This window comes from Drosophila eugracilis, unplaced genomic scaffold (assembly GCF_018153835.1).
Source record: "Drosophila eugracilis isolate 14026-0451.02 unplaced genomic scaffold, ASM1815383v1 contig_2154, whole genome shotgun sequence".
In the NCBI taxonomy this organism is placed as follows: Eukaryota; Metazoa; Arthropoda; class Insecta; order Diptera; family Drosophilidae; genus Drosophila; species Drosophila eugracilis.
In genome coordinates this window covers 6,855,525-6,881,531 of record NW_024573038.1, presented here as the reverse complement: position 1 = coordinate 6,881,531, position 26,007 = coordinate 6,855,525, and the positions used below count along the sequence as shown (strand labels likewise).

The 26,007-nt window shown below is 39.3% G+C and overlaps 1 protein-coding gene and 1 long non-coding RNA gene across 2 annotated transcripts; one reads left to right on the top strand and one right to left on the bottom strand.

Moving 5' to 3' along the window:
- Nucleotides 1-1,959: 1,959 nt before the first annotated feature.
- LOC108113959 lies at nucleotides 1,960-4,313 on the bottom strand. Its single transcript, XM_017224672.1, has 2 exons — nucleotides 2,369-4,313; nucleotides 1,960-2,301 (listed from the first exon to the last, which is right to left on the bottom strand). The coding sequence occupies exons 1-2, from the start codon at nucleotides 2,692-2,694 to the stop codon at nucleotides 2,181-2,183; spliced, it is 447 nt and encodes a 148-aa protein (XP_017080161.1). The 5' UTR covers nucleotides 2,695-4,313; the 3' UTR covers nucleotides 1,960-2,180.
- Nucleotides 4,314-23,043: 18,730 nt separating this feature from the next.
- Nucleotides 23,044-25,741, top strand: LOC108113982. Its single transcript, XR_001772728.2, has 3 exons — nucleotides 23,044-24,530; nucleotides 25,004-25,268; nucleotides 25,337-25,741. It is a non-coding gene; the product is annotated as an uncharacterized LOC108113982 (long non-coding RNA).
- The last annotated feature ends 266 nt before the right edge of the window (nucleotides 25,742-26,007 follow it).

Sequence of the window (26,007 nt, the reverse complement as noted above, 5' to 3'; positions counted from 1 at the left end):
CTTTAATAAATTTATACCCCACCAATTTGGCTCTGGAAACTGGCAACAACTACAAATGGGGAAACATTTTGCTATCCAGTTATGACCTCCCCAAAATGTCTCATCTGCATGTCCGACAATTTGCAGTTTGCTCCTTTGACATCCCAACTATGGACATCCAAACTCGTCCGTTTTGCAGATGAAACCGAGATGAGGCCGAACGATAGATGGGATGGATCTATCTTGAGGGGTTCATAGCCGCCTGGACTTTCACTTTGCTGGCTCACAAATTATAGCTAATTATGCAGCATCTTAGCCGAGATTGGGCAACTCCTGGCCTGCAAGTCTGCAATTTGGCCATGTGGTTTGAGGGGCTAATACTGAGGCTACACAAATACTGATGCTGGGGCAAATCTGGGGCCGATCTGGTCATGTGGGTTTTTTGCCATGAGCCAGAAAGGCTTTGCAAACAAAGCTTAGGCCGTAATAACTTTGTTTCGAGCCGCAGCGCTGCAGTTTGAGGCCATTATAACAAACATTTTTGTTTTGCAAAATATTCGGACTTTCATTTTCAGTCAGAGCTTTCAGCTCGTTGAAAGTTGATTCGCACAGATACTGCAGTATCTCTCTTGGATTGATCGCATTTAGCTATTACCTTGCTCAAGGTCAAACCAACTCATGGCTAAGATTTTAAGAATGCGTTGACAATATTTTTGTTTTTTTCTGTTCAACTTAATTAAAAGGCAAACACAGCCAGAACAAAGCGAAAAAGTTCTAGGCACTGGAACAAAAAGAAATACTACAAAAAAAAAAAAAACAAGAAAAACCAAAACTGATAAAAAGGTTTTATCAGCCAGCCAGCACGGAGACATTAACCACGATAATTATACAAAACATGTGAGCCGTTGAATGTGGACCTGCAGACAATTGGAAACAGGCCATACTATGCCAAGCAAAAGCAAAAGCAAAGTCGACCGCACAGATACAGATACAAAAAACTATAGTATCTAGTGCAGTGTTGATAAGCGAAAAGGGCCCACGTGTGGAATGTGGAGCGCAGACTATCTGTATAGATAGATATGTATCTTCTCTAGAACGGCTGTTCAGTTCAAGGAAATATATTCTTCAGATATGAAGATACTATGACTATGACTATATATGCCCCATCCCCATCGAGAGCCAGACCAATTTGCAAACATTCTTCGCGCGAACATGAAACTTTTTATCTCTTTGAAGAAGGCGATAAAAATCCAATTTGATAAGCCCCTAAATTATGCATAAAACGAACGATCTGTATCCCAAAAGGTTTATCTTTCGGTTCTTACTTGTGCCAGCTTATCAGGTCGTCTTTATCTCAGTCATTTCACAACGTTATATAAATAAATATATATTCTTCGCCATAATTTGCCTAATTATAAAAGGTTTTATGGCTTTTTGAAGTGTTTATTCTCGATTTATGGCTTTGTTATAAAAAGAAGGGTTTGTCTACCTTTAGTTGTCCCTTTCAAGGTGGGGCATTACTAATTTATAAGATTATATATTATATATTTATATGATTCTATGCCATAAATGCTATCTTTCCTGACTTACTACAAATATTAAAGGTTATACAAACTCCAAAGTTAGTTGGAAAAGGAGTGAGTTTCCGTCCTTTGGCATCACCATCACCCCAACAGGTTTCGATCGTTCCATCGGCCCTTAACATCCTCCCCCTTCCAATTCTGCTCCCGTTTCTGCCGCTTCTGTCACCAGACGGTGGCGTTGCCAATGCACTTGGCCCCAACTCCTCCTTCTCCTGCTCTTCCTGCACCTTCCTGAGGCAAGGAGCGGTCATCATCGTCATCGTCATCGGCTAAACCATCGATGTGTGTGGCCCTGTGGACAGAGTCTTAAAACTGGGATGGGAAATCTGAAGGGTTGGACATGAGGGGGGGGAGGAGGACTTGAACCGGGGGACTCTGGCTCAGTTGTCGGCGCCGCTGGAATGTTGTTAGTTATAAAATGGCCACAAAATCATAACGCGGGCGTGGGCTGCCACTGGACTCTGTCTCACTGTTCTTTCTTCTTTCTACACTGCGAGAAATAGGTTCTAAAAGCAGATTTAACCATGAATGATTCCCAACTTAAATGTATTTTATAAAGAAGGAGTATAAAATCGAATTGGTTCTTAAAATAATTGAATAATTTTTAAACTTATTGACTCAGAAATATTGTTCTCCCTGTGGAGCCCGATACTCCGAACCTGATGACGAGTTGTTGCCGCCGTCGAGGTTTTGTGTCCGACTCTCTCCCACAGCATCCACGCATATTTGGATGGTCCGTCTGGTGGTTAATGGAACCCAGTTAGCCGGGTGTGAGTGTGAATTGAAATGTATTTTTTTCTACATACCCGTACATGTGTTCTATGCCAGTCGATTGGATCTCGAAAATCAAATCAAAACTCGTCGTCGTTTTATGGCTTTTTAGAAACCAAACTCTAGGCTGGAACTCGTTTTGTTCGATTTTTGGTTCTGTTTTGTTTTCCCTCGGTCTCTGTTTGTTGTTCTCGTTATTATTATTATTTTTTCCTATACCCATTTCTATGTGTCGGCGACGGCGGTGGCGGCAGCGGTGGCGGCGTTGGTGGCTCTCGCTTTGAATAATGATGATAAGACCCCGCGCGCGGTATGGTCGCTTTTCGATTCCGATTCTAAACCAATCCGTCCATCCATCCATCTATCCATCCATCTGACTGCTCTCTCTTTCCCTCTCTCTCTATCTGTCTCTGTCTTTTGGCGGCTTGATTATTGATTTATTGTCTGGTTTTTGGGTCTGTGTCGCACAGGTAAACGAGAAATCGTCACGGATACGCAAAACGGTCAGCAGCCAGCCCAACAACGAAATGTATCTCGGGGGTTCGGCTTTTGTATCTCTCCAGCAACTATGCAGATACATTTTCTGAAGCGCACGCTTCAGCATTTCTGATGTTGTTGTCATCAATTTAACAACAACGACATCGTCGGTTGGACAAAAGAAGCCCAAAAGAACTCATCTGAACCCACCAAAGAGACGAGAAAAAGAAAACATTCTTCTCGTCTTGATCCCGAAACGTTCTCATAATTTGTTTGCTGTTCCTCGGTTGGTTCCCCCCCCCATTACCACCACCCTTTATGCCATATACCATTGTGCGACCGCTGACTGTGAGAAAGATTTTATTTCGTTCAAGTGGTTTTTGATTTAACACCAAACAGCCAGCCAAAGAGTGGAAAATATTTTAATGATGCGTCGTCGTCAACGTCGCTGCAACTGAAAAACAAAAACCAAAGACGAGGAAAACAAAAAAGATTTCTAACTTGTTTTTCGGTGGCCTTTCTTTTTTCCGCTTCTTCAGCGCCGTTGTTCTCAATTTGTATGTGGTTTGATATTCGGAAGACATTCTTCGTTCGTTCGATTGATTAGGTCACTGGGAAAGCTAGCTGCTAGCCGATCACTTTCGAATCGAGGTCGTATTATATATGCTCTTTGTCACCCTCCCTTCGAGAAGCTTGAGTTCTGTATTTCCGCACCGGAAGGGTTAAGCCGAAGAGCACTCGACAAGCTGGCAATGAGGTCCTACTTTTAGAACCAGGATCCTGGTTCCTGTCCGTTGCGGTTTAACATCTGTCACGGCTGCTTCCTTCCCGGGACCAGGAATGAAAAATAAAAAAAATATAAAAAACAACAACTGAAACCGCATCACAGGCCTCGGACTTAACCAGGCAAAATATTGGGCAGCTTTTATGAGGTATTTTAACAATAATTGACATACATTTATGACCACAGAGAAGGGTAGAAGAGGGCTCATTGGTTCACTGATCAAGTTGGTCAATTGGAAGAGGAAGTCGTTAAGCAGATATTTATTATCCGATTGGGATGACCAAACAAAGCTATAAATAATCTTAGGTGTTAATCTAAGCAAAGTGTGTGAAATTAGCAAGTTAATTTACACGTTTTATGTAAAAACAAGACAAGATTGGGACGAGCTTAGTTAGCGGTTTATTCGGTGACTAGTTCTGGGCATTTTTATATTAAGATTAAGATCTTCAAAGTCTAAAATAAACTTAAAGTTAGAAATAAGACTTATCATAAGATCAAATCGTGATAAAATCCATTAACCTTTCCAATAAATTACACAAATTAGGGTAATCCCATTTCGCCTTATTGCTGTCTTAATTTTATGCCGTCTTATTTTAGCAATAAGAGTTGGAATATATTTCGCAACTTGAGTGTGTAAAAACCACTCCATGAGGTCCCCCTCTTCTCGCTTTTGATATAAAGCCGACTGCTTAATTCAACCCTACCTTTCCCCTCCCCCCTCGCACGACTCTATCAACTAATGTGACACTAATCATGTGACCTCGAGTGCCGCTGGCCACATTTTTATGACCGCTTTGCACGCTGTTTACACACGGCAATCGGTCGATCGACCAAAGTTTTCCAGCATTCTCGGGAAAAGAACAGAACAGAATGGGAGAGAGGAAGGAAAGAAAAGAAAATGCGATCCATTCATGAAAGAAATGCCATTCTAATGCTTTCTTCTCTCGCTGTGCCTCTATTGTGGCACCTTTTCATTTGGGTTCTCCAGAGGGGGGAGAAGAAATCAACAAACCAAGAATGGGAAAATGTGTTAAGGGGCAGAAAATAGGACCGAGGAGGTTTCTTTATTGCGTAGGCTGGCGGAAGGAGGGAAAACTAGATGGGAGTTCGGAGTTGCAGTGAGAGAATGTTGGTTGAAGAAAGAAAGTTAAAATGACTATTCAAATGTTTAGAGATTTTTAGGGATCACAAAGCATAGTAAAATATTCGTTAAAGATTAAAAACATTTTTGAAATGAGAAAGAAAAATAATCTACTTAATACAAACTTTGTTTTTAAGAAACATTATAGCTTAATTTCTCTCTGTGTAATATTTTATTTTCACCTTTCTTGTCTTACTTGCCTACTCGAAAACCTATAACGCGTGTCAGAGCAAGCAATTAATACAGCAAGTGGGACAGAGATAAGTCGAAACAGAGAGACAGAGACAGGATGAGAGGTGCGCATGCGCGACCTTTTGTGTCCTGTTCCAGGGGTTGGATGATAACAGAACAACGAGATCTCCTTAAACTGGTGACGCTGATGAGCCGCAAACTGCAAACTGCGCAGGAAGCAACTCTCGCTCTCCGCTCTCTCTTTTGCCCCTCACGATTGACAGGCGGCATTTAGGGGATAACATCGGGGCAGATATATATATATATATACAAGTAGGATCCCAACCCCTGAAGAATCGAGGATCAAGAATGGAGAGTGTGTAGGCAGGAGCAGCGCAGCAGGACGCGCTCCACAAAAATTTCATTAAACATCTGCCCAGCTCATCATCATCCTTCGTACCTTCTTTACCTTTGTTGTTGTGTGTTTTTTTTTTGTCCTGTCGAGGACATGTGCGTTTTTAGTTATTGAAATTTTTACTTGTTTTGTCCTGTGTTGGTCTCTCTATGCATTGTGCATTGAGTATTTAATTGCAGATAATATCGACAAAACAAAAACAGCAGGCGGACGACGGAGGACCGAATCAACAGCTGAAGTGCCCGGAAATGCATCTGTGCAGAAAAGGGGGACCCCCTTCGCTGCTCCTTTCTTCACTTTGATCTCCAGGATTCCCTTTCCCCCTCTATCTCCTCTTGACATTCGTTTTTGGTTTGCCAGGGAGGCTCGAGCACGTGTCAATAATTGTTCAGATGCCGAGTGGAGCTCGCAGGTCCTCGAAGAATCAGCTGTCGTTGGTTGGGGAAAAAGGTGCAGGATGAACCAGTTGAAACCTTACAACGGGCCCAATTTTATGTCAAGGAGATGATAAAGTTATAAGCTACATAAAGAAAGCATTGTTGGGTGATGGGGGGAAGCATGAGCTGGAATTTATCTGGGAAATTCTTCTTTGTAAACATATTTCGGTTTAGATTTTTATTAAATATGAGTCTAACCATATCAGTTTACCCTTAAATCATTTTAAATCCAACAAAACTCTTATATAAAGATCATAAAATAATACAAAAATGTGAATAATAATATAAAAAAATAAACTTTATACCCAACAAACCCTGAGTGACCTACTCAAACTTCCTGAAATTGATTGATTTACCAACTAAACTAAATGCACTTCAGCTTAACCTACCAGATATCTGACATTGATTTAAACATTGACAAGACTATTTGGACCAACTAAGGAGTAAATCAACTCAGCATCGAACTCAATGGTAAAACTAATTAATGTTTAGTAATAGGGCCATAAATTTAGCAAACTTTACAACCGAACTTTTTAGTAGCCGTTCCTCAGATTTCATTGGCATTCCGTTATCCTGAGGAGCACTTCTTCGAATTTAGCCTACTGTAAATCAATTCCGGATCTTAATTACCAGCATGTCTGCTCATCTAATTGAATTGAAAATCGCCAGCCAACGAACGGATTGATATATTTACCAAGCTCAAGTCTCGGCACTTGGAAGATTTGCTTTTGGCCAAAGATCTCTGCCAGCCAGCGATGAATGCAAATTAGTTGCGCACTTGGTCAACAGTTAACTCATCATCGCCAAACAACTTCCAAGCTGCTGCTTCTTCTTCTTCTGTGAAAAGCTAACGGCAAAGCTAAAGCCAAAGCCATAGCCGAAGAAGAAGAAGAAGAAGCGAAGTCCGCAAAAGAAGCTAATGTAATTGTGTTTGTAAATGCCATAAAGTTGGCAACACTTGCTGTGCTGTGAATATGTTTGCCCACCTAAGACCCCCTATCTCTATTCCTCTTAAACCAACCGATTTTACCCCTCTTTTTGCCGCCCACTTTTGCCCCCCTTGTGCTCCCGTCGCCCCTCTTCACCTCACCGCCCCGCTTAACGCTTGCAAATGAAGTTCACGAGATGGTCAAGACGATAATGTTGGCGAGCGCATTTGCCAAGTCATGACTGTTGCTGCTGCCGCCGCCACCGCTGCTGCTCTGATGTTGCTGCTGTTGCTCTGATGTTGCTGGTGCCCTGACACCGCAGCAACATCAACATCAGCAACAGCAACGCCGGCGAACGAGTTTCTGTTGCTTTTCTGTTTATTGTTGCTCTTGTTGTTGTCCATTTTGTCGCCATCGCTGTGCCCTCAAAAAAAAGAAATAGTTGGAAATCAAATCAACAACAAAAGTAAAGCAACACCAAAAGCAACTGCCCAGCGGAAAATCGGGGGAAAACCGAAAATTATTATACACTTAAAGGGAAATATTTATTAATTAAATATGATAAAAAAAAAATGTTATGTAGTCTTAAGAACGTAAAATAATAAATAATATTTTTAGAAATGAAATTTAACTTTAGCTTAAAAAGATGAAATATTTGGAAATCATTTAAAATGTTAAGAAAATAGGATTAAAGTTCCTTAAAAATAAGAGATAATATTTAATATTCCTTAATTTTGTTGTGATTTTTTATTAATTATTTTTAAACCCTTTAGCATAAAGTACCCTTCCCCCCAAAGCAACACAACAGCGACAAATCTATGTAAAACTCAATTGAAGTGCTCCCATCGTCGCTCCACATTTTTACTCTGCTTTTGCCTTTTGTTTGATTTAGTTTATGCCCGGGCTGGGCCACACCCCCTGCCCGCCGCCTGCCCGCCCTCTTTAACCCCCTGGCAGGCCCCTCTTAACCCGCAAGTATGTGTGCATGGCAAACTTGGCGTTCCAAAGCTGAACTGCACTTCCAATGCCCATTCACCAACACACAGACTGAGACTCCCCCCTCACACACACACACAGATACTCACTCACACACACACACAAATGAATCTCCGCCTCGTCGTCGTCGTCATACAAAAATATTTAGTAGAGTATGAAGTAGTTCGGGTTGGGTACATGAAATGAGTTGACCTCGCTTGACCTCGTTTCAGTTTCTTTTTGCCCGTGCCCGTGCCTGTGCTTTTTGTATATTTTTTTTTTACCTCTCTACTCTTCTTTTTTATTTTGCCCGCTTGTAACATTTATTTTATTTTATTTGTGCAAAAGGTTTTTTAATGAAATTTCATTTTACCCTCCCCTTGGTCTTCATTTTCTCTACAATTTCAATTAGAAATCTTCATAATCGCTATCTTTTCGTCTGTGTGCTTTCCTTTTTGTTTAAATGTATACATTGGTCTTAGTCTTTTTGGCCAGTGCAGACCATTCTTAGTTTGTTTACCTCGTCTTGCCGATGTTGCTGCCGTGCTGCCGATGTTGCTGCTGTGCTGTTACTGTTGCTGCTGCTGCTGCTGCTGATGTTGATGTGTATGTTGCTGCTGTTGATTACTTTCACCGGACAGCAGCAACAGCAACTAAGACAGTTATGACAACAACAATAGCAACTACAATGGCTGCAACAACAACAAAAACAACAACCATAACAAGAAGCCCACCAAATAAAAACGTAGCAAACTTTTATTATTGTTTTGTGCCGGTGGCATATGAAATATGTTTGAACATAATGAGGCCAACTGAACTGATGTGGCTTTGATACTCTATAGTTGCAAATTATTTAGATTTTTCAGGTAGATTCAAGCGAAAAGTGTTTGGGATTTAACACTTTAATTAGGCATATAAAGTTATACTCAAAAAAAATTAACAAAAACTGATATATTAAATGTTAAAAAATGTTTACCTAAATCGCTATCAAAAATACTGGAACTTACTTACTTAGAAATATCCATATCATATATAGGAACAATCCTGACTTTTAGCTAAATAAATATCTTAAACCTTCAACTTTAGCAAACTTTTTGTCCAATTTGGTAAATTCTTAAAAATGATAACCAAAAAATCCAGTGTATTGCAAGCCTCGTTTACCATAATCATTGCCACATTTATTGGCGTTGCAATGCTGGCAGGTTGCTGCTGGCATTGTCCGTTGCACCGTTGCACCAGCAATCGAGTTGCAGAGTGGCAACAGCCTCTCTGGCGGCCCGTATCTGAATCAAAATGAAAATTTGAAATAATTAGCAAATCATTTACAGCTTGTTGGTGTTGTTGTTGTTGTTCTCTCGGGGGCCACTGGTTGGGGGGACAAAATTGTTCAACTGAAACTAAAGCATTTATAGCGACGATGCTAAATCCCCAGGCGATTTACAACCAATAATCCGCAACGATAAATCTATATAGATATAAATATATTGCAACATCAAGGATAGATTCCATTTTGCAGCTATGGTTATATATTGTGATTCCCCCGGAACCTTTCTCCTAATTTCGAGACTTTTCGCTTTACTTTCTATTTCCTTGGCACGCATTTTCGGTTTGGCTTCTGGCCTAGCTTTACCGTTAGGTAAATGGGATTTCAGTGCCAGCAGCAATGATACCAAAACAAAAACCAAAACAAAAAAACTGTTGACATGCATCTCATATAACACGTACCCTTTTCAGGTCCCCCCTTAACCCGAGATTTTGGATTTTTTCTGTAAGTTATTTCTTTTTTTTTTTTTTTTGGTTCACGAAACGAAAATTTCATTGTACCCACGCCGTTGTTGGCGAAGCGACAAGCGGAAATGGTAAACATTACCTACACTTACTGAATAAGAAGAAGTCCCTGGACGGGGGGGTAGGGCAGGGGAGCTCCAAAGGGGGGTTACGCCGAATAGGAAATGAGTAACAGAAAAAGACAAAAATAAAAATAAAAAACGGTTAGTTATGAAACCGAAGCATCACTCAAAGACCAAACCGCCAAAAGCCGCCCGCGCAGCAGCAGTGAAAAAATGTTTTTTAAAAAACAGCGAGAAAGCCAGCGCTGGAGAAAGGGGGAAAAGGGGCTCCAACTGCAAGCTAGAGAAAGGGGTTAAGGGGCAGGGAGGAAAATATTTGAGGCAAAACCAAGTGACAGCAGCCGGGGAAGCAACTTTCCAATGCTCACAAACAGTGCGCCAGCAAACACAGACATTTTCATATTATTTCATTATTATTATTGTTTCGCTCTTTTTTTTTATTGTTTTGTTTTCTTGTTGTGAGCCAACAAAATATAAAAAAAAAAAAAAAAACAGATATATAAAACAAATAAAAAGAGTTGCATGTTGTTTATGTGGAGGTGCGCCTGGGTTGACCACCAAAACCACCGGCAAACGCAGCTGAGCCATAAAACCTTTCAGAGCTTTTAACTATTTTCACAAAAAAAAAAAAGAAAGAAAGACAAACATATTATGGCGGGGAGTTGTTGTTGTCCAGCAAAGTGAGAGTTTTTTTTTAGGTGCTGGATCAATCAGTTAAGTGAATCATAAATTGTAGTACATATCATTAGTAGCGAGAAAGATTGAAAAATGTAAATAAAATGCTTAAAGTAAGTTTTTTAATTTATTAGCTAAGTTAAAGGCTTTTAATGATTATAAATATTATTATTATCAGTTGTTGACTAACAAATTTATTATTTGAAAATAAAATAAACATGTATAATTCATGATTCTTAATGATTTTCATTTATTACAAAGTTTTTGTAAGCTTAAAAAACCATAATTAGTATAGTATTAACTCAATAACCATATAAATACCTAATAAAAAGCTTTAATTCTTGTTTAAATTCATAAAAAATGTTGACTAAATTAAGCTTTCAAATTAATTACATGCACATTACAATGCTTTCATCAAATCATAACCTTTTCATTTTCTGCATTTTTATTTCTCTCCTTTAAAAGACTCGTTTTTCCGACTCTTTTGTTTAATAGAATTGCAGGCGAAGGATGTGGCGATGGCAAAAAGTAAAAGCAAATAGACTGGAAATGGAGGGGAAAAATGCACAACTTCAATCAGGACCTTCCCGCTCTCCAACAAGGACTCTATTACACACACATTTATATATATATATATATATATATATATAGCATATGGTGGGGTACATATAACCTTTTCTATCCCAGCCAGTCTCGAATGTTGGTGGATTGAGAGGGTTCATTGCATTTTATGCGACGCGACGTTGCAGGTGGAAATGCAAACAGCAACAGCAATAACAATATGCCCAGGATATGCTTTGCTTGTGGGTGGGTTCCCCTTTTTTTCCAGTAGGAGGAGAAGGACTCCTGTCTGGTTCTCTGTGTGTGTGTGTTGTGTGCATTTCTGCTGCCTGCTTTGTTTGCAATCATTGCATGTGCGAACCGAAGCCCAAAGTCATATTCGTTCTAGGGGGTTACCGAACCCTTCGCAACCAAAAAGGCCACAACACAATCTTCTCACCAGGCCAGCAAAATCCTGGCAGTATGAGTACTCCAATGGGTACTAACACCACGCCAAACAAAAGGAAAATGGCAGCTCATTGAGTTTGACTTTCGAGGGCGAAATATTTGCGGGTTGTAGTTGGAAAGTGGGCGGGCGGCATATTGCAGGATCTGACAAATAGCCCATTCTTCCCAATTGTCGAGGTACAACTTCATATGGGCAGAAAAACGACCCTAATCGAGGCCTGACCACAGAATACAAATCCCAAATTCATAGATCGAGGTGGGGCCATGTTGACAAGGGCAAGCTTGGAAAGTATAAAGATTAGAATTAGAAATAGAGATGAGATTCAGGTTAACTTAATGGTATAATAAAAATGAAAATAGTAGCTTTCAATCTACTATAAACTGTTTTTACCAAACTTCAAATTAAGATCCTCCAAAACACCTTTAACATACTTAATTCCTCCCCATTAAGCAACGATTAGAGTGACTTCCTTTGTCACAAAGTGCCCCAAATTTTTGCCGCTTATAAACTCGCAACATCACTGACTGCTACCAGCTGAAAAATCTGCATGTGGCAGACCAGAAACCAAGTGCGGAAAGCCCCAGAAAATAAAGCAAAAACAAAAAAAAAAGTAGTAGGAACCCCAAAGCCAGCCAGGAGGGAATGCATTTTTCGGGTTGGTCAGGTGGGGAGAGTACAGCCTACATCAGCATCGACATCGACATCGACAACGGCATTGGTATCGGCATCAGGCCAGGCCAGAAGCAAAGGCAGAAATCATAAAACGAAAACGAGTTACAAAACTGCTGGAAATTCCGCCAGAGAATCGACCTGAGAATCGGAGAATACCGGTGGGTGCCAAGGGGCGAAGAAGAAAAAGGGGGGTTGTCTCAATGATGAGGAGGCACAGGTAGTGAGTGCTACGGCGTATGGGTGAAGGCAACGTTTTGCGGAATGCAAAACTAAAAATAGGAAGGCCCAGCGTTGTGGATGTGGCTCCTGTGTCTCTGTTATTGGGGGGCTCTATTTATGCCTCCTGCGATGTGTGCAATCCGAAAGTCAAACCGAATAGAACAGTAGGAGCAGCCAGAAGAAGGATAGGTGGTAGATAGAGATGCACAGGGGAAAATTAGCAGACCATTACCACTCATTGGAAAAACTTACTTATTTAATATGAAAATTTCATAATTATATATATTCAAATTAGAAGCATTCTATTTATAATAATAGAGTTTTCGGGGTAATTATAATGCAATTTAATTCAATCCAATGCTTAACCAAAACCTAATTGTTCTTTATTTGAATAAATTTAATGCAATTAAATGGAAGTAACATGCCATATCATCTGATCTGTTTCGCCTCATTTTGAAGAAAGAAAAAGAATAATTATATATTAGGTATGCAAATTGAAAGCAGCTAAGGCAGGGAAAGACCAAGTACCGAAATTCTTTTTCAGTGCACTTTGGTCCTCTCTTTTAATGTCTGGTTACCGTCGTCTCGTTGCCATTATATCGTTAGACATGGCAGTCAGCCCATATTATAGCCCCAGCAATATACCCTGACTATTCCCTACCCCCCTCTCCATCGCTCCTCCCCCTTATCGCGCTGACTTTGATTGCAAAGTTTACATGGCACCAAAGTGCATTTTCAATAAAAGGAAATATCAAACTTCCCCAAAGCTCACCAATGCAAACATTCGCATATATGTATATATATTTTCCATTCAGTCTATGGGTATATTTATCGTGCCTTTAGTTTTTGCACTTGTTCTGCTTCTAAGCGAAAAGCAGCAGCAGCAGCAGCAGGATGAAGGAAAACCTTGTGGAAACTCTGTGACCTCGCGCGCCATGAAAGTTGTCGCCAACTTAACTCGTCTTCGTCCTGGCCTCCTTGGTCTCATATTCCAAGGCATCGCGCATGCCAAGTAAACTTTAAGTTTTTCACAAAACAGGTAAGTTTTCTTGGGGAAATTGTAAGGTGGAAATATCATAGTGGGGTTAAATGAAGTAATATATGAAAAATATATATTAGGGGTAATATGAAGGGAATATGAAGGATGAAGGACTTCCTTTAGAAGATATTTTATTACAATATTGAAAATATTTTATTAATTTTAAATATAGAAATAAGCTAAACAGAATAATCTAGGGAAAACCTTTTAAATATGATTACTTTTTATACTAAGAATAAAATCAAACCAAAGAGAGTATCTTCTGTGGCATAAAACCGACTGCATTTCCATTTTCCACCTTTCCATGCCACTAACAAACTAAAATACAATCAGGAAAAACTTTTCCCAGAGCTCACATTTCTCGGGAATAAAACTTTTTGACACTTTGCTAATTTGCGTGTGTTCGGTTTGAGCTTTTTTCGGTGAAATTTACATTGGCGACATCGTTGACTTGTGTTGATCTCGTTTCGTTGTTGGTTTCCAATTTGCTGTTGTTGGCCCCACCTGCTACGTATTCCAGCTAATTGAAATGCTAACAAATGCTAAAGAATCGAAATGGGTTTTGTTAAGGCGCTAAATTGTAAAGAAATCGTATTCGTTATCATCTGAGCGACCTCAGCGATGTTCACCAATTGAAATTCATTTTTTGCCACCAGCCACCGGATGTCCGGAGTACTTGAGCGTGGTTTTGGTTCACCCTGATGGAGTCTCTCTCTCTCGGTATCTTCTGGGTTGTTCTTTTCCTTTTCAGTTACTGGGGATGGGGACACGCCTCGTCGGTGCGTTCATCAAAAATTCACTTTAACTTCATTATCATCGTTATTGTTTTATTTATTCCACCTTCTGTTTCGCCTCAAGACACTTGATCGCTCAATTGATTTTCCTGCCTTCGCCTTCATCATCCTCCTTCATTTTTACTTTTTTTTTTATATATCTTTCTCTTTTTGTATCTGTGTGTTGACTTGGTGGCCAGTTGGCTAGCCCCCTCTTGCCACGCCCCTGCTGTTTATGCCCGCTGCTTTTTGACGGTTTTCGTCGTCTTCCTTTATTTTTTCTCCTCTTCGCCTGTTGTTTTTGTTGATACTTGGCTTGTTGGGCGCATTGTCGACACTTTATTGACTACTTTTCTGGATGAATTTGTTGGTTTCTTAATTTCGCTGCCTTTGGCCCACGGAATCGGTTCATTGTTCAACGCTCTCTGATATCACTCATACGCCCCGCTGGCCTCTACTCTCTCCACTTCATCGACTTCTTTCGGGCTGCTCTTTTGGTTTCGTTTTTCGCTCCTTTATTTTTGCGGCTTGCTTTATTTTCTGTTTATTCGGTTGTTTTCTTTTTTTTTTTAACTTAGCCGTCTGCATCGATTTTGCCATTGCTGCCTCTGTTCTCTTTTTTCTTTATAATTTTATTGTATTTCGCTTTTATTTTTTTCCTTTTCGTTTACTTATGTGTTTAATTTTTTTCTGCAGTGGCGGGATATTTTTGTAGGGTATATTGGTTATAAGGTGTTTACACGAGATATTATATTTAATTGATTTATTTTTATTTAAAAATGTAAGCTTTTAAAGTTCAGTTTACGTTAAGTTTTCGAAATTATTTCGAAAAAAATTAAAATATTTTTACGTAAAATCTTTTTATTTTGAGTAATATTTCGTTATTTATTTTTTTACATTTATTTTTAATCATCAATATTTTTTCCAGGATATTCCCTAGTCGACCCCCTTTATTTTTACCCCTCTCATTTGTTTTTTTCGTCGCTTTTTGCGGCCCAGACACAAAGACAAACCGAGCAGACAGCGACGGCGTCATCCACGACGCATTGGGTGACTTGGGGACCCGGAGTCTTGGGGATCTTTGGGTCTCCGAGGCCTGGACTTGACTTCCACATAAGCACAGATACACACAGCGGCCTTATACGTTCTGATTTAGCTGCCTTTAAATATGAGTTGAGGTGTTGTCCTCGCTTAAATTAGCCTGAGACTCAAACTCGAGACCGAGACAGAGGCTCAGCTCATTCCATATACCATGTACCCCTGGAAGCCGGGTCTGCAACTGTTCTCTTATGTATATATCAAATAATTTGCTACCCAGATCAACGATATATAAGCAGCAGACATTATATATTAAGCATATATATATATATATCTTTTGTCTTTGGCATTTCTCCTTTTCTTACTTTTAATTTACGTTCCAATTTCTGGGTTCTTTGTTGGACACTTTTAAAATCTGTGTCTGTTACTGGAAGAAAGGCCAACAAACCGATCGATGTCCATAAATCAGTAACATTTCCAGCTCATATAACGGAACACATCTTTTTATAACCCAAAAGCGACGAAGATCATGATCAGCGATGGGATGAGATCCAGAAAGTCAGCCAATAACCATAACGAAATCAATGTGTGAAAAGTAACATAAACATTTAATTGCCGAGAGACCACAAATTGTCATTTAACCAGGGGTAACTTGAGCACTTGGCCCCCAAATCGAAAAGGGGAGATTGATGTTGAGTCGGACTCTGACTGAATTGCTTGTCATATAGTTTTATAGACTCGATCCCAGCCAGTTAACTTGGGGTGGCTGTACGTACGAGTATATAACGTGTCGAGCGATCTCTTATGGCCTGTTAACTGATCATAACTCAGCAAATTGCTTTACTGATCTCGCCTGACGAGTGATCTTCTCTCTCTCTCTCTCTCGTTTTCCTGATCACGAACTACAGGTGTGGACAGGTAAAGACAGTGGAGTGATCTTCTCGATAGAGGATCTGTCATCGGTCATGGATCTATGGATCAGTCAAAATAGTTGACTCATGGGTAAGAAAACCCCCATATAAAACGATCACTCATGAAGAATAATCGATCAAGATCTATGGAAGCATGTGAAATTAAATGGGGGATGAAGCAGATCGGTAGCAGATTGGCCAATGAAGCGGTCAAGTGTAGTGTAGGGATCGGTAACTGACCGAAGTGCTCCCAAAAAGATCAGTTTTTAATCAGATTAGGAAGTATTTTTTTTTGTATTTGAAGACGAAAGAAGAAGACTTTCAGGAATTGAGGGTCAAATATGTGACAAATTCCCAAGAACTCAGAAAATATTTTTGAAAGAACTATTTTTATTGGCCCAAATAACCGAAAAAGCAAACAGGAAGCTAATTAAAACTAAATCTAAATACCATAAATAGTTAAAGAAAAATAAATTAAGGAATTTTAACAAGACAAATCACATGCATATGTGTCTCTCTATTTCGAAGAATATAAAGTTTTTATTGAATAAAATCCTAATTGGGACTTTTCGAGAAACTTTTGCGCTTTCAACGGCATACTTAAAATGCCAACTAAGTAGGATCTTTCTGGCAATCTTAAGCCGCTCAAATGCTCAGAGAATTCCTGCTAATTTTGTAGAAATTCCCCCCTGCGATCCTTTTCACCTGCCAGAGTAACGAAACAGATATTGACAACACCCTTCGTCAATAAGGCATATCACACGATCATCACGATCATCATTATGACCGTCTTCGGTTGCCGGTCGTCGATGACATGGATTTGACATTGGAATTCAATACGGGTCGAAGAATAACACCGATCGCCTCTTAAGGCTTCTCAGTACCTTCCTCCTCTTGATCATCTTCATTCTCCTCCCCGACTAGGATCATCGTGATCAATTTCGAGTCATAAATCGCAACACGAAGGCTTTTGTGTATGCATGGCAATATTTACAAATTATGTGCTGGCGATGGAATGTTCTGCGATAGAACCGAGCGCCAATGTCAGGGTTATCCTATAACGAAAGAGACAGACGGTAAATGCAGTCGAGACAAAGACGGAATGATAGGTGGAGCCTTGGCAATGACAACGCACCCGACAACAAGGAACAATAACAACAATAACAACCGGCAACAGACATAACAACAACAATGACACTGCACTGGTTTACCTTCAGGACGGTCAGTTGGCAAGTTGGAGACCCAAGACTAAAGACCCAAGACCCAAGACCCAAGACTCAAGACCCAAGTTCCAAGCTCGAAGACCCAAACAGTCTTAAGGCAGTACACCGGGTACACCGATGTCTGGGCACCCGACAACACGTTCCATGAACATCCCACTCCACAGTGCCAATTCCCGCCCGCTTTCATCCTCCATTTCTGGGGAGTTACACGGACAGGGACCACACTATATGGGTGCACTGCGAGAATATAGCAGTGCATTCCAATGGGTTATCATTTGGAAATAAACTAATAAAGATAGATAAGCCTAAGAGTTTGTAATTACAACATTAAATTACTTAGAACTTTGAAATTTTTCAGAAACTTTAACTTAAATCTTAAGTCCTAAAATATTAAATAAAAACTACACTAAAAAATATATATTAATCACATTTTAATGACATATTTTGTCTTGTGTAAAGTCCAACTGATGGCAAGCCAAGTCAAAGCCAAAGCTAAAGCCATCCATCTAGGACAGAGGCGGGCAGAATGTGAAGGAGGAGGGGCACAGGAGTTCCAGGGGAGTTGGCCAAGGGGAGGCAGCTGTCTGTAAATTAACGCGGGCGTTAAAATTGCAATTTTTCACTTAATGCACACACGGAGACAACAGCAACAACAACAACAACAGCAAGAGATGCAACCAACTGCAACTGCAACTGCAGCTAAATCATGTGAGTGAAGCGACGCTCGAGTAGGATTGAGATCGAGATTGCTCTGACATTCATACCTTTAACTCATTTACGCATAGCAAAGTCAATGGCAGAACAGGCAGGAGCTGAGATTTAGGAGGATGAGATGGGTTTAGAGATGGTCTATAAGGGAGATTTTAGTGGTCATAAATAATTCCTACTATTTCTTGACTTATTTGAGATATACTTAAGGTAAGTATCTATAAACATAGAACACTTTCTGACTCTTTTATAAGCTTTATCATATCTATATATATTTCCATAATATCTCTTGATATTACCCAAAACTACATCGCCCATCTCTAAGTGGAAAGAAAATCAGTGCCCGCGCGTGAAACTTGTTTCTTATGTAAAGTGTCCTTGAAATAATTGTAAATTATGTCTGCACTTCTCGTTCTTGCTCTGTGCTGCCAAGTGATCTTGGATCTGGAATGCTCTTTGAGGAGCAGAGGAAGCCGAAGAATCTTCATCCAGTTATCCGCTGGACTTTCCCGCAACGTCCCTTTGAAACAGAAATCTATGTGTGGGTGGCGCGCGGTTTCAAGCTATTAATAAATTTCAATAAAGTGCATTGGCGGCTGCCATGTGGCATGTGGCATATTTGTGGGGCATGTGTCACCCCTCCATTTGCTCCTCCTCCTCCCCCAATTCCCTCTGCAGATACGTATCCCAATGCCTGTCTTTCTACGGCTTCTGCTTAATTGAAAATCGCAAAAACACAAATTATGAGATCTCAAGCCGTTGGCTGTCTGGTTTGGCATTCTGGTTGGCTATCTGGTGGTGCATCTTCTGCATTTGGCAATTGAACAAATAAACAGAGATATCCCCCCACCGAAATAAACCTGCTAACCAACTTGTGTTCAATCTCCGCATTCTATTCCCAACCTGTTCAATTTCATCGCTTTTGCTCATTTCAATAATTTATTTAGCCAACAAGCAGACGACAGCCACGGAGAGTAAGAGAAATAGAAAATTAGAGAATGGGATGTGAGTGCAGAGAAAGAAAGAAGTAGTTCGTTTGTTAATTTATTATAATTTTTAAAAATATATTTACAAAAACTTATCTTAACTTAAGGTTTCTTGCAGAGCAATAGAGTTTCTGATTTCTGATAGCTTACCCTCTTAAATTCACATCTAGTCACATTTTCTCTCAGTGTAGGGAAATGCACCCTCTTCACATTGGCTTGTGCTGTTGCACTCGGCTAGCCAAATTATTTGGCGAATAATCTGCGGCTGCTTTCGCTCGACGGATTGCAATTAAAAACTTATTTTTAAGAAAAATATACACCAGCCATGGGCAAAGGGGTGTCGACGGAGGCGGGGGCGTGGAAAATCAAGAAGGCAGTGGGGTGTGGAGGAGAAGGGGGCGGCTGTAAATTAAATGCACATAAAACGAAGGCGGCCCACATGCTGATGGTTGGGGCAGACAGCCGAAGCACATGCAACAGAGGCAAAAACACCGCACACAATTGAGTCGCAAATTTATTTGGTCGAGACGCAAAGTGATGAAGGGGCGCGGCTGAAAAGGGGTTGGATTGAATCGCAGATGGGGGTGGGGGAGTGGACGCAGTGCGTCGACGCTTGGAATATTTCAAATTTGCATTCGGTAAAAGGGGAGGAAGGAAAAAAAACAAGAAAATCAAGAAAATTGGGCAAGAAATAAAAATTAGAAATGCCAAATTAATATTGAAATAAATATATGGGGAAAATAGGAAAATTATTGTTTAAGTTTTTGATGGAAAATAAAGTTAAAATATAAACCTAATGCTAGGCCTGATTAAACTTAACCCTTGAACCTGCTTAGCTGCCCAAATCATAACCATAATAAGTTTATAAAGTTTTGTATTTGAAAATTTAATAAACAAATAACAAAAACCAATGCTGACTGAGCACAATGCCATTGATTGACTCGATAATTTGATGTTATCAAACATTCTCTATTCAATTTCCCATAATATAGATCATACGCCCTGGGTGCCAAATAGCCACTCATCGAATTGACCATTCCCTCTATCCACTCCCTTTTTTCAATTAAGTTCATCCTGAATAGTTTTCCCCAACCCCCCCATACTAAACCTTTTCAATTGTTTGCTGGCTGTACCTGCTTTCGGTCAATTTTCAATTGCCTTCAATATTTGCCAAAAACAATCATTGGAAAATCGAAAATATGAATATGAAAATTGCGAATCTATTTGTGAATATATACTATATATGCTGGGGTATCTATATAATCTAAATGTGTGTGTATAGACAGGCTGGGTAATGTTTGCAAAATAGCTGTGCATAAAATTTAATACAAACAGTGGGGATTTTTATTTTGTTTTTGGCTGCTGCTGCTGCTGCTTTTCAATAAAATATCAAAGCACACGGCGCAAGGCAGCAACAACAGCAACAAATACAAAATACACTCGAAATGCAATAATCATATTAAAAGCCACAGAGCAAATAACAACAACAACAAGCCATCACTAAAGGCAACAAAATAGTTCGTTTTTAAAGTTATTATTAGCCGCAAAATGTGGCCCGATACAAGAGTGCACAGATATGCCAGATATACGAGCATATAGATGTACATTCTACACCAATACATATATATTATAAATAGTGTGTGTAGTTTTGGGCCACTGTATGTGTGTGCAATCAATATATATCGTACATCGGTTATATCTGTATCTTGCGCCAATTGAACGACCATCTATATGCACACCCCAAATAACATATATATTATACTATATATATATATATCGGTTGGGTTTCTGTGTTTGTGTATAAATCATTTAAGCGGCCACCAAATAAAAATCAAGTTGAAAACATTCAATGAACTACTTTTACCCTCGGCCACTGCTAAAGTGTTGCATGCAACGCACATACTCTCTGATATATATAAATATAAATAGTACATATGCCATATATCCACATAAAATTCAATACACAGGCTAAAACTACATATTCTATACAGTTTATTTTCCTATTTTTTTTCTTTTTGTTTCTTTGCTGACGATTGAAAAATCAACAAGAACAATGCAAATATGGAAACATAAACTATTTGCCAAATACCAAATGGGTGGAGAGTGTTTTTTCATTAGATTTTAAATGTTGTTTTGGGTTTTTCTTTCACTGTGTTTGCTTCTCTCATAATTTGTTGAGGAAATTATAAATAATTCGAAAGCAAAACGCATTTTATTCGCGGGTAAACAAATAAGGCAATTTTGGGTATAGGTTACTACTAATTCTGAGAAGTGTTGGGCATGGCCTAAAAATATTTGAATTGCCCATTTCTGACATTGATTACAAAATCCAAAACTAAATTGTAATGCCTTATAGGCAATTATTGGATTAAACTTTAAGCATTAATCTTTAGTATTACCCTTAAAAATATCCCAAAAATATTTAATACAATTAAACAAAAAATCGAACATAAAAATCTTAATAATTTTCCAACTTCAAATATTTATAACAAACAAACACAACTCCTATCAAAGTCTCATAAAAACCTTCACCAAAAGGACTTAAAAAGGATTAAAACTAAAAATAAATCAACAAATGTTAAATGCCACATTTATGCAGTCACTTTCGGGTATATGATTTCCATACAAAACACTTAAAAGACCGCCAAATGGTAAATAAATCAAAGCCTGACTTTTATAGGGCTTAGCTTAAAAAGGCCATGAAATCGCTGGAACATAATCTCTTTGTTGGCGCTCCTTAAATTTCATTTTTAAGTTCCTGCAAAACACAAACATCGATCAATCCTTCACGCTATGGAATTTTTCGGGTATTTCCCCACTGAGTCGAGAACCTAACGACAAAGTATTTTGATGGCTTTCTTAGGTTTGAATGCGCCTGACTGCTCGCCTTGGCTAATTTAAGCCATCAGACGCTGCAAATCGATTTGATGTGGCAGACACAGACACACACACACAGACACACCATCAGCGAAGGGGGTGGGGTACCTGTCAACAACTTGTTGCGATCATTGTTTGGTCACGCCCCCTCCTTCCTCGGCAATTAAACGCCACCTAACCGCCAACACTTTTATTCAGTTTTGTTTCGTTTTTTTTTTTATTTTTAATTAATGTGCAGCAACGGTGGGCAGCTCCTACTGCTAAGGGGAGGCGTGGCCGTGTGGCAAGTGTCGAAAATTTATGCGCCACATTAGTTCATAGATCCATAGATACAGATAGAGCATATCTTTTAGTAACAACACCGCCCAGGCCATTTAAATATTCAGAAAAAAAAAAGGAAAAAATTATTTATTAATTTGTTAATTCGTTGTTTGTCATTTTGCGGCTTAAACGTTTCGTTCTGCTACAAAAGACATCAAATTTATGGGACCCCACATTATTGTGGGGGTCTGTAGACAGAGACAGGGCTAATAGATTAAAAAGAGAAGGCGATATGATCTTCGGATGACCACGCTTCGGCTCAGTTCGGTTCGGTTCGACAGCGGCCTCGGCTCGTCGCTCTCAATTAACACGCCAAATTAGCGACGCAACACCGCTGCCGTGCACTGAAAATAAATTTAAATACTAAAAGAGTTACAAAAGGAACTTCTACCTAACCTTTTCTAAGAACCCTAAAGTTATTCAATTATAAAAAAATAAGTTTAAACTTAGTCTTCTTAGTCTTCTTCTGTAACGTTTTAAGGAGAGTTCTTCCGCAGTTTCCAACTCAGTTTCTCCAATTTTAAGAAAATGTGATGAAAATCCCTGAATTTCCCTAAGTGCATGCAAATGTAAATTTGAATTTTCATTATGCGGCAGCAACAGCCGGCAGTCAAAAACTTGTTGAGCATTTTTATTGATACGTTTTGATATTTTTCAAGAATTTATTTAATTTATTTACAGATTTATGAGCTCGCTCTCCGACCGTCGCCGCCTCAGTCAAATATTTGTAGATTTTATTTATGGCCAAGAGCGGGCGAGCAACAACCAACATACACACACAAAATTTATTAGCCAAGTTGAACTTTTTTCGGTTTAACACAACTCTCAGCGCCTCGTGCTGATCTTTTTTTGGAGGGTGGCGTACGAACAGATGATCGCGCCGGGGGGGGGCGGTGGCGGCGGCGGGCCTTCTGGCCAAGGTGACTGATCATCTTGGTCTAATGTGTCAAGTGGTTGCCAGAGCTTTGAATAATAAATAATTGTTTATAATGTATCCGCTGCGCGATCTTTCTCGAGTTTTTGCTTTTGCTTTTGGGGCAACCGGATAAATTGGGTTAAAATCGAGTGGCGATAGAGGAGGAGGAGGGGGAAATGTTTGTTTGAGTATCTCATCAGGTGATCGATTGGAGCTAATGAGAGTTCAGCGTGCAGTTATGCAAATTTTCGTTGAGTGATATAAGCCGATGAGAGATTGTTGCTAGCCAAACAAAAGATATTAGCTGATGGAGATTTCCCTTCCCTGCAAATCGTTAACCATTAATAAAATCTATCTCTATGAAATTAAGTTATTAAATTCGTTGTTTATCTTATAAATTTGAAAACCCTTTTATCCCATGCAGCCCTTCTCATTATCTCAGCCATCGAAAAGGAAAACTTTCCCCATCAACTTGATGCTTGGTCCATGTTGGGCTGACATTTTCATTCGTCTGCCGTGCTAACATCTCCTCGAACATATGTTCTCAGCTCGTGCTGTCTCAGACTGAGTATCTCAGACTGTATATCTGCGTCTGCAGTTACATTGCAGATACATATGTGTCGTTCTGTGTGCCGCACCGTCTGCTACCGCGGCGTATACGTAATGTGACAATTGCTCGCTTCGCTTCTGACATACAGTGCAACTTTGTTTACGTGACTATCAGCCCCCAACTTCTGCGTGCTTGCTGGCACCCTTTTCCCTTTTCATTTCATTATTTCTCTCTCTCTCTCGGCTCTCATCTTCCCGAACATCTTGTACAATTTTATTACGCTTTGCATTGCATTTTGTTGACAGTTTTGTCAACAAGCGTTGAAAATTGGCTAAATATAAATATATGTACCCATCCTCGTTTCGCTTTTTGTCGTCGCACTGTGTGTGTGTGAGTGCAGGAATATTTATTACAACGGCAACAACAACAACAACAACAACAACTCGCTCGCATCGCATTTTATTTATAAATGCGAATATAAATAGGTGCAAGATGCACAGATTTCATCTGTGCCTAAAAGGAGGGTGGTGGTGGTGGTGGGCTGTACAGGGTATAATACGAGGGATCCTGGTGCACAGTCAAGCGAATTCGCAGCAAGCATGACTTGTAAATAGCTGCGAGTTAAGTATCTGGCAAAGTGCAAAGTAGTTGCCAAGGCATCACCGCCAGACTGCCGCAGCAGCATCTTCCTCGCCATCATCTTCGTCCTCGGCAGCATTCGCCCCCTCATCTTGCACATAAATGCACTGTGAAAAATATCTATACTTAATAGCAAGTCTTGAGTTCTTTTTGTTAGTTTAATCATTACTTAAGTTTAATATTAATATTTGTTATTATTTCTTAAGAAGAAACCAAATCTTAAAGGTTTTTCTCTTGGTGCAGCATCATCATCATCGTAATGAACTGGGCACGCACTTGTCTCGCTCAGCCGTAGAATGATGAATGTGGCAAGAGGCGGCAGATGTGGCGATGTCTATATGGCTATAACTATAGCCCTACCTATAGGCATGTCTATGCCGGCAGAACGAAGAAAATGTGCAACATTCTGCCGCTTTATCGCTTTTCCAGGAATCGGAAAATGCTTCCGCATCAATTGAAAGCGTAAGTGCCACTATTTTTGTTGGAAAATTTACTCAAGAAGGGGGGGAAGTCTGGAGAACTAAGTTTGATTTTTTTATTAATAATACTTAAGGTGATCAGCTTTTTAGTCAACTTATAAAATCTTCTCCTGTTAAGATAATAATAAGTAATAAAATAATCTTAAGCTTAAGAAACCCAAACATTTACTTAATATTTAACCATTAAAATTCAATTTGAAATATTTTATGAGGATAATAAATATTAACAACCAGAAATCAAAATATTCACCAGAAAGAACATGGAATATTTATTTCTTTCTCACCTATTTATTAAGATCAAGTTGACTTAATCAATTTGATCCACACCTCAAGAACTTAATCCACTCTGTAAATATTTTTCCAGAAAACCAGCTTACATACCTTACTTACCTTTAGCTTACTGTGAATTATTCGTCATTTCAAAGTCTTTCCGCACACCTCTTCTTTACCCACCAGAATTTTACCTACAACTACAATCCCTGGTTTATCTTTCACACTTTAGCGTGGCTTAAAAATAGAAGACCACGACACTTCCTCCCCCTAAAGAAAAAAAAAGAAGAAGAAAATCATAAAAAAAAAGTGGGAACTGCCGCCCTATGGCGCTGTCAAAATCAGTTAAGAACACCGATTCGCTGTCTCATCGCCGGATCAACGACCACAGCGACTTGTATGCCATGTGTGTGGATTTTTTTGCTGTACTTTCTGTCTTCTATGTGATGAGGTACGAGCAGCAAAATAAAAAATAATATAAAAACAGCAACGAGAACCAACCTCAAAGACAACTTTCAGGTGAAACACAAACAACAACGTCGCGCCAAAAACAAAAAACAACAACAACAATAAAAAGATGTAAGAAAAAATATTTAAATATTTTAAGAGCGATGACCCAGAAGCCGAAGCCCCAACAACAACAACAACAACGTCAAACACCTTCCAACGGGCCAAAAGCAACAACAAAAACAAACTGGAAAAAATAAAAAAAAAAGCAATTTTAAATGAAGAATTTTTTTGGTTCAACAAGAAGAGTTTAATTTGTCAGAACAACAAACTTGATAAAAATCTATACACAGGCGAGGTAGCGTGGGAGAGAGGTAGCGAGGGAGAGAGGGCTAATACAAAGTATGGTAAAAAACTGAAACGAAGCAAAAAGTTTCCCAAAAGGCTGGGGCTGCGACTTCATGCAAACTTATTTTGTGCTGACATTAACGGAATAAGTTTATGTCATATTTTGGAGTCACAAAGAGGGCAATCAATTAGGGAAGAAGAAAAAGTTACAAAATATTAAATAAAATTTACAAGAAACTGAGAGAATGCCACTAAAAAACTTAAAAACTACCTTGAGTAAAGGATTTTTATAATAGATTAAAATTAAGGAAAGGTAAAAATAAGTTAAAAGTTAAGTTATTTAGGCAAGAATGCAAGAAAATATCTAATTTAAAATATAAAAATTGTCTAAGAAC

Coding starts and splice junctions, on each gene's coding strand:
- LOC108113959 (XM_017224672.1), bottom strand. CDS start 2,694: ATGGATGGATGGACGGATTGGTTTAGAATCGGAATCGAAAAGCGACCA. Junction 2,302..2,368: donor GGCATAGAACACATGTACGG/GTATGTAGAAAA, acceptor ATTAACCACCAG/ACGGACCATCCAAATATGCG.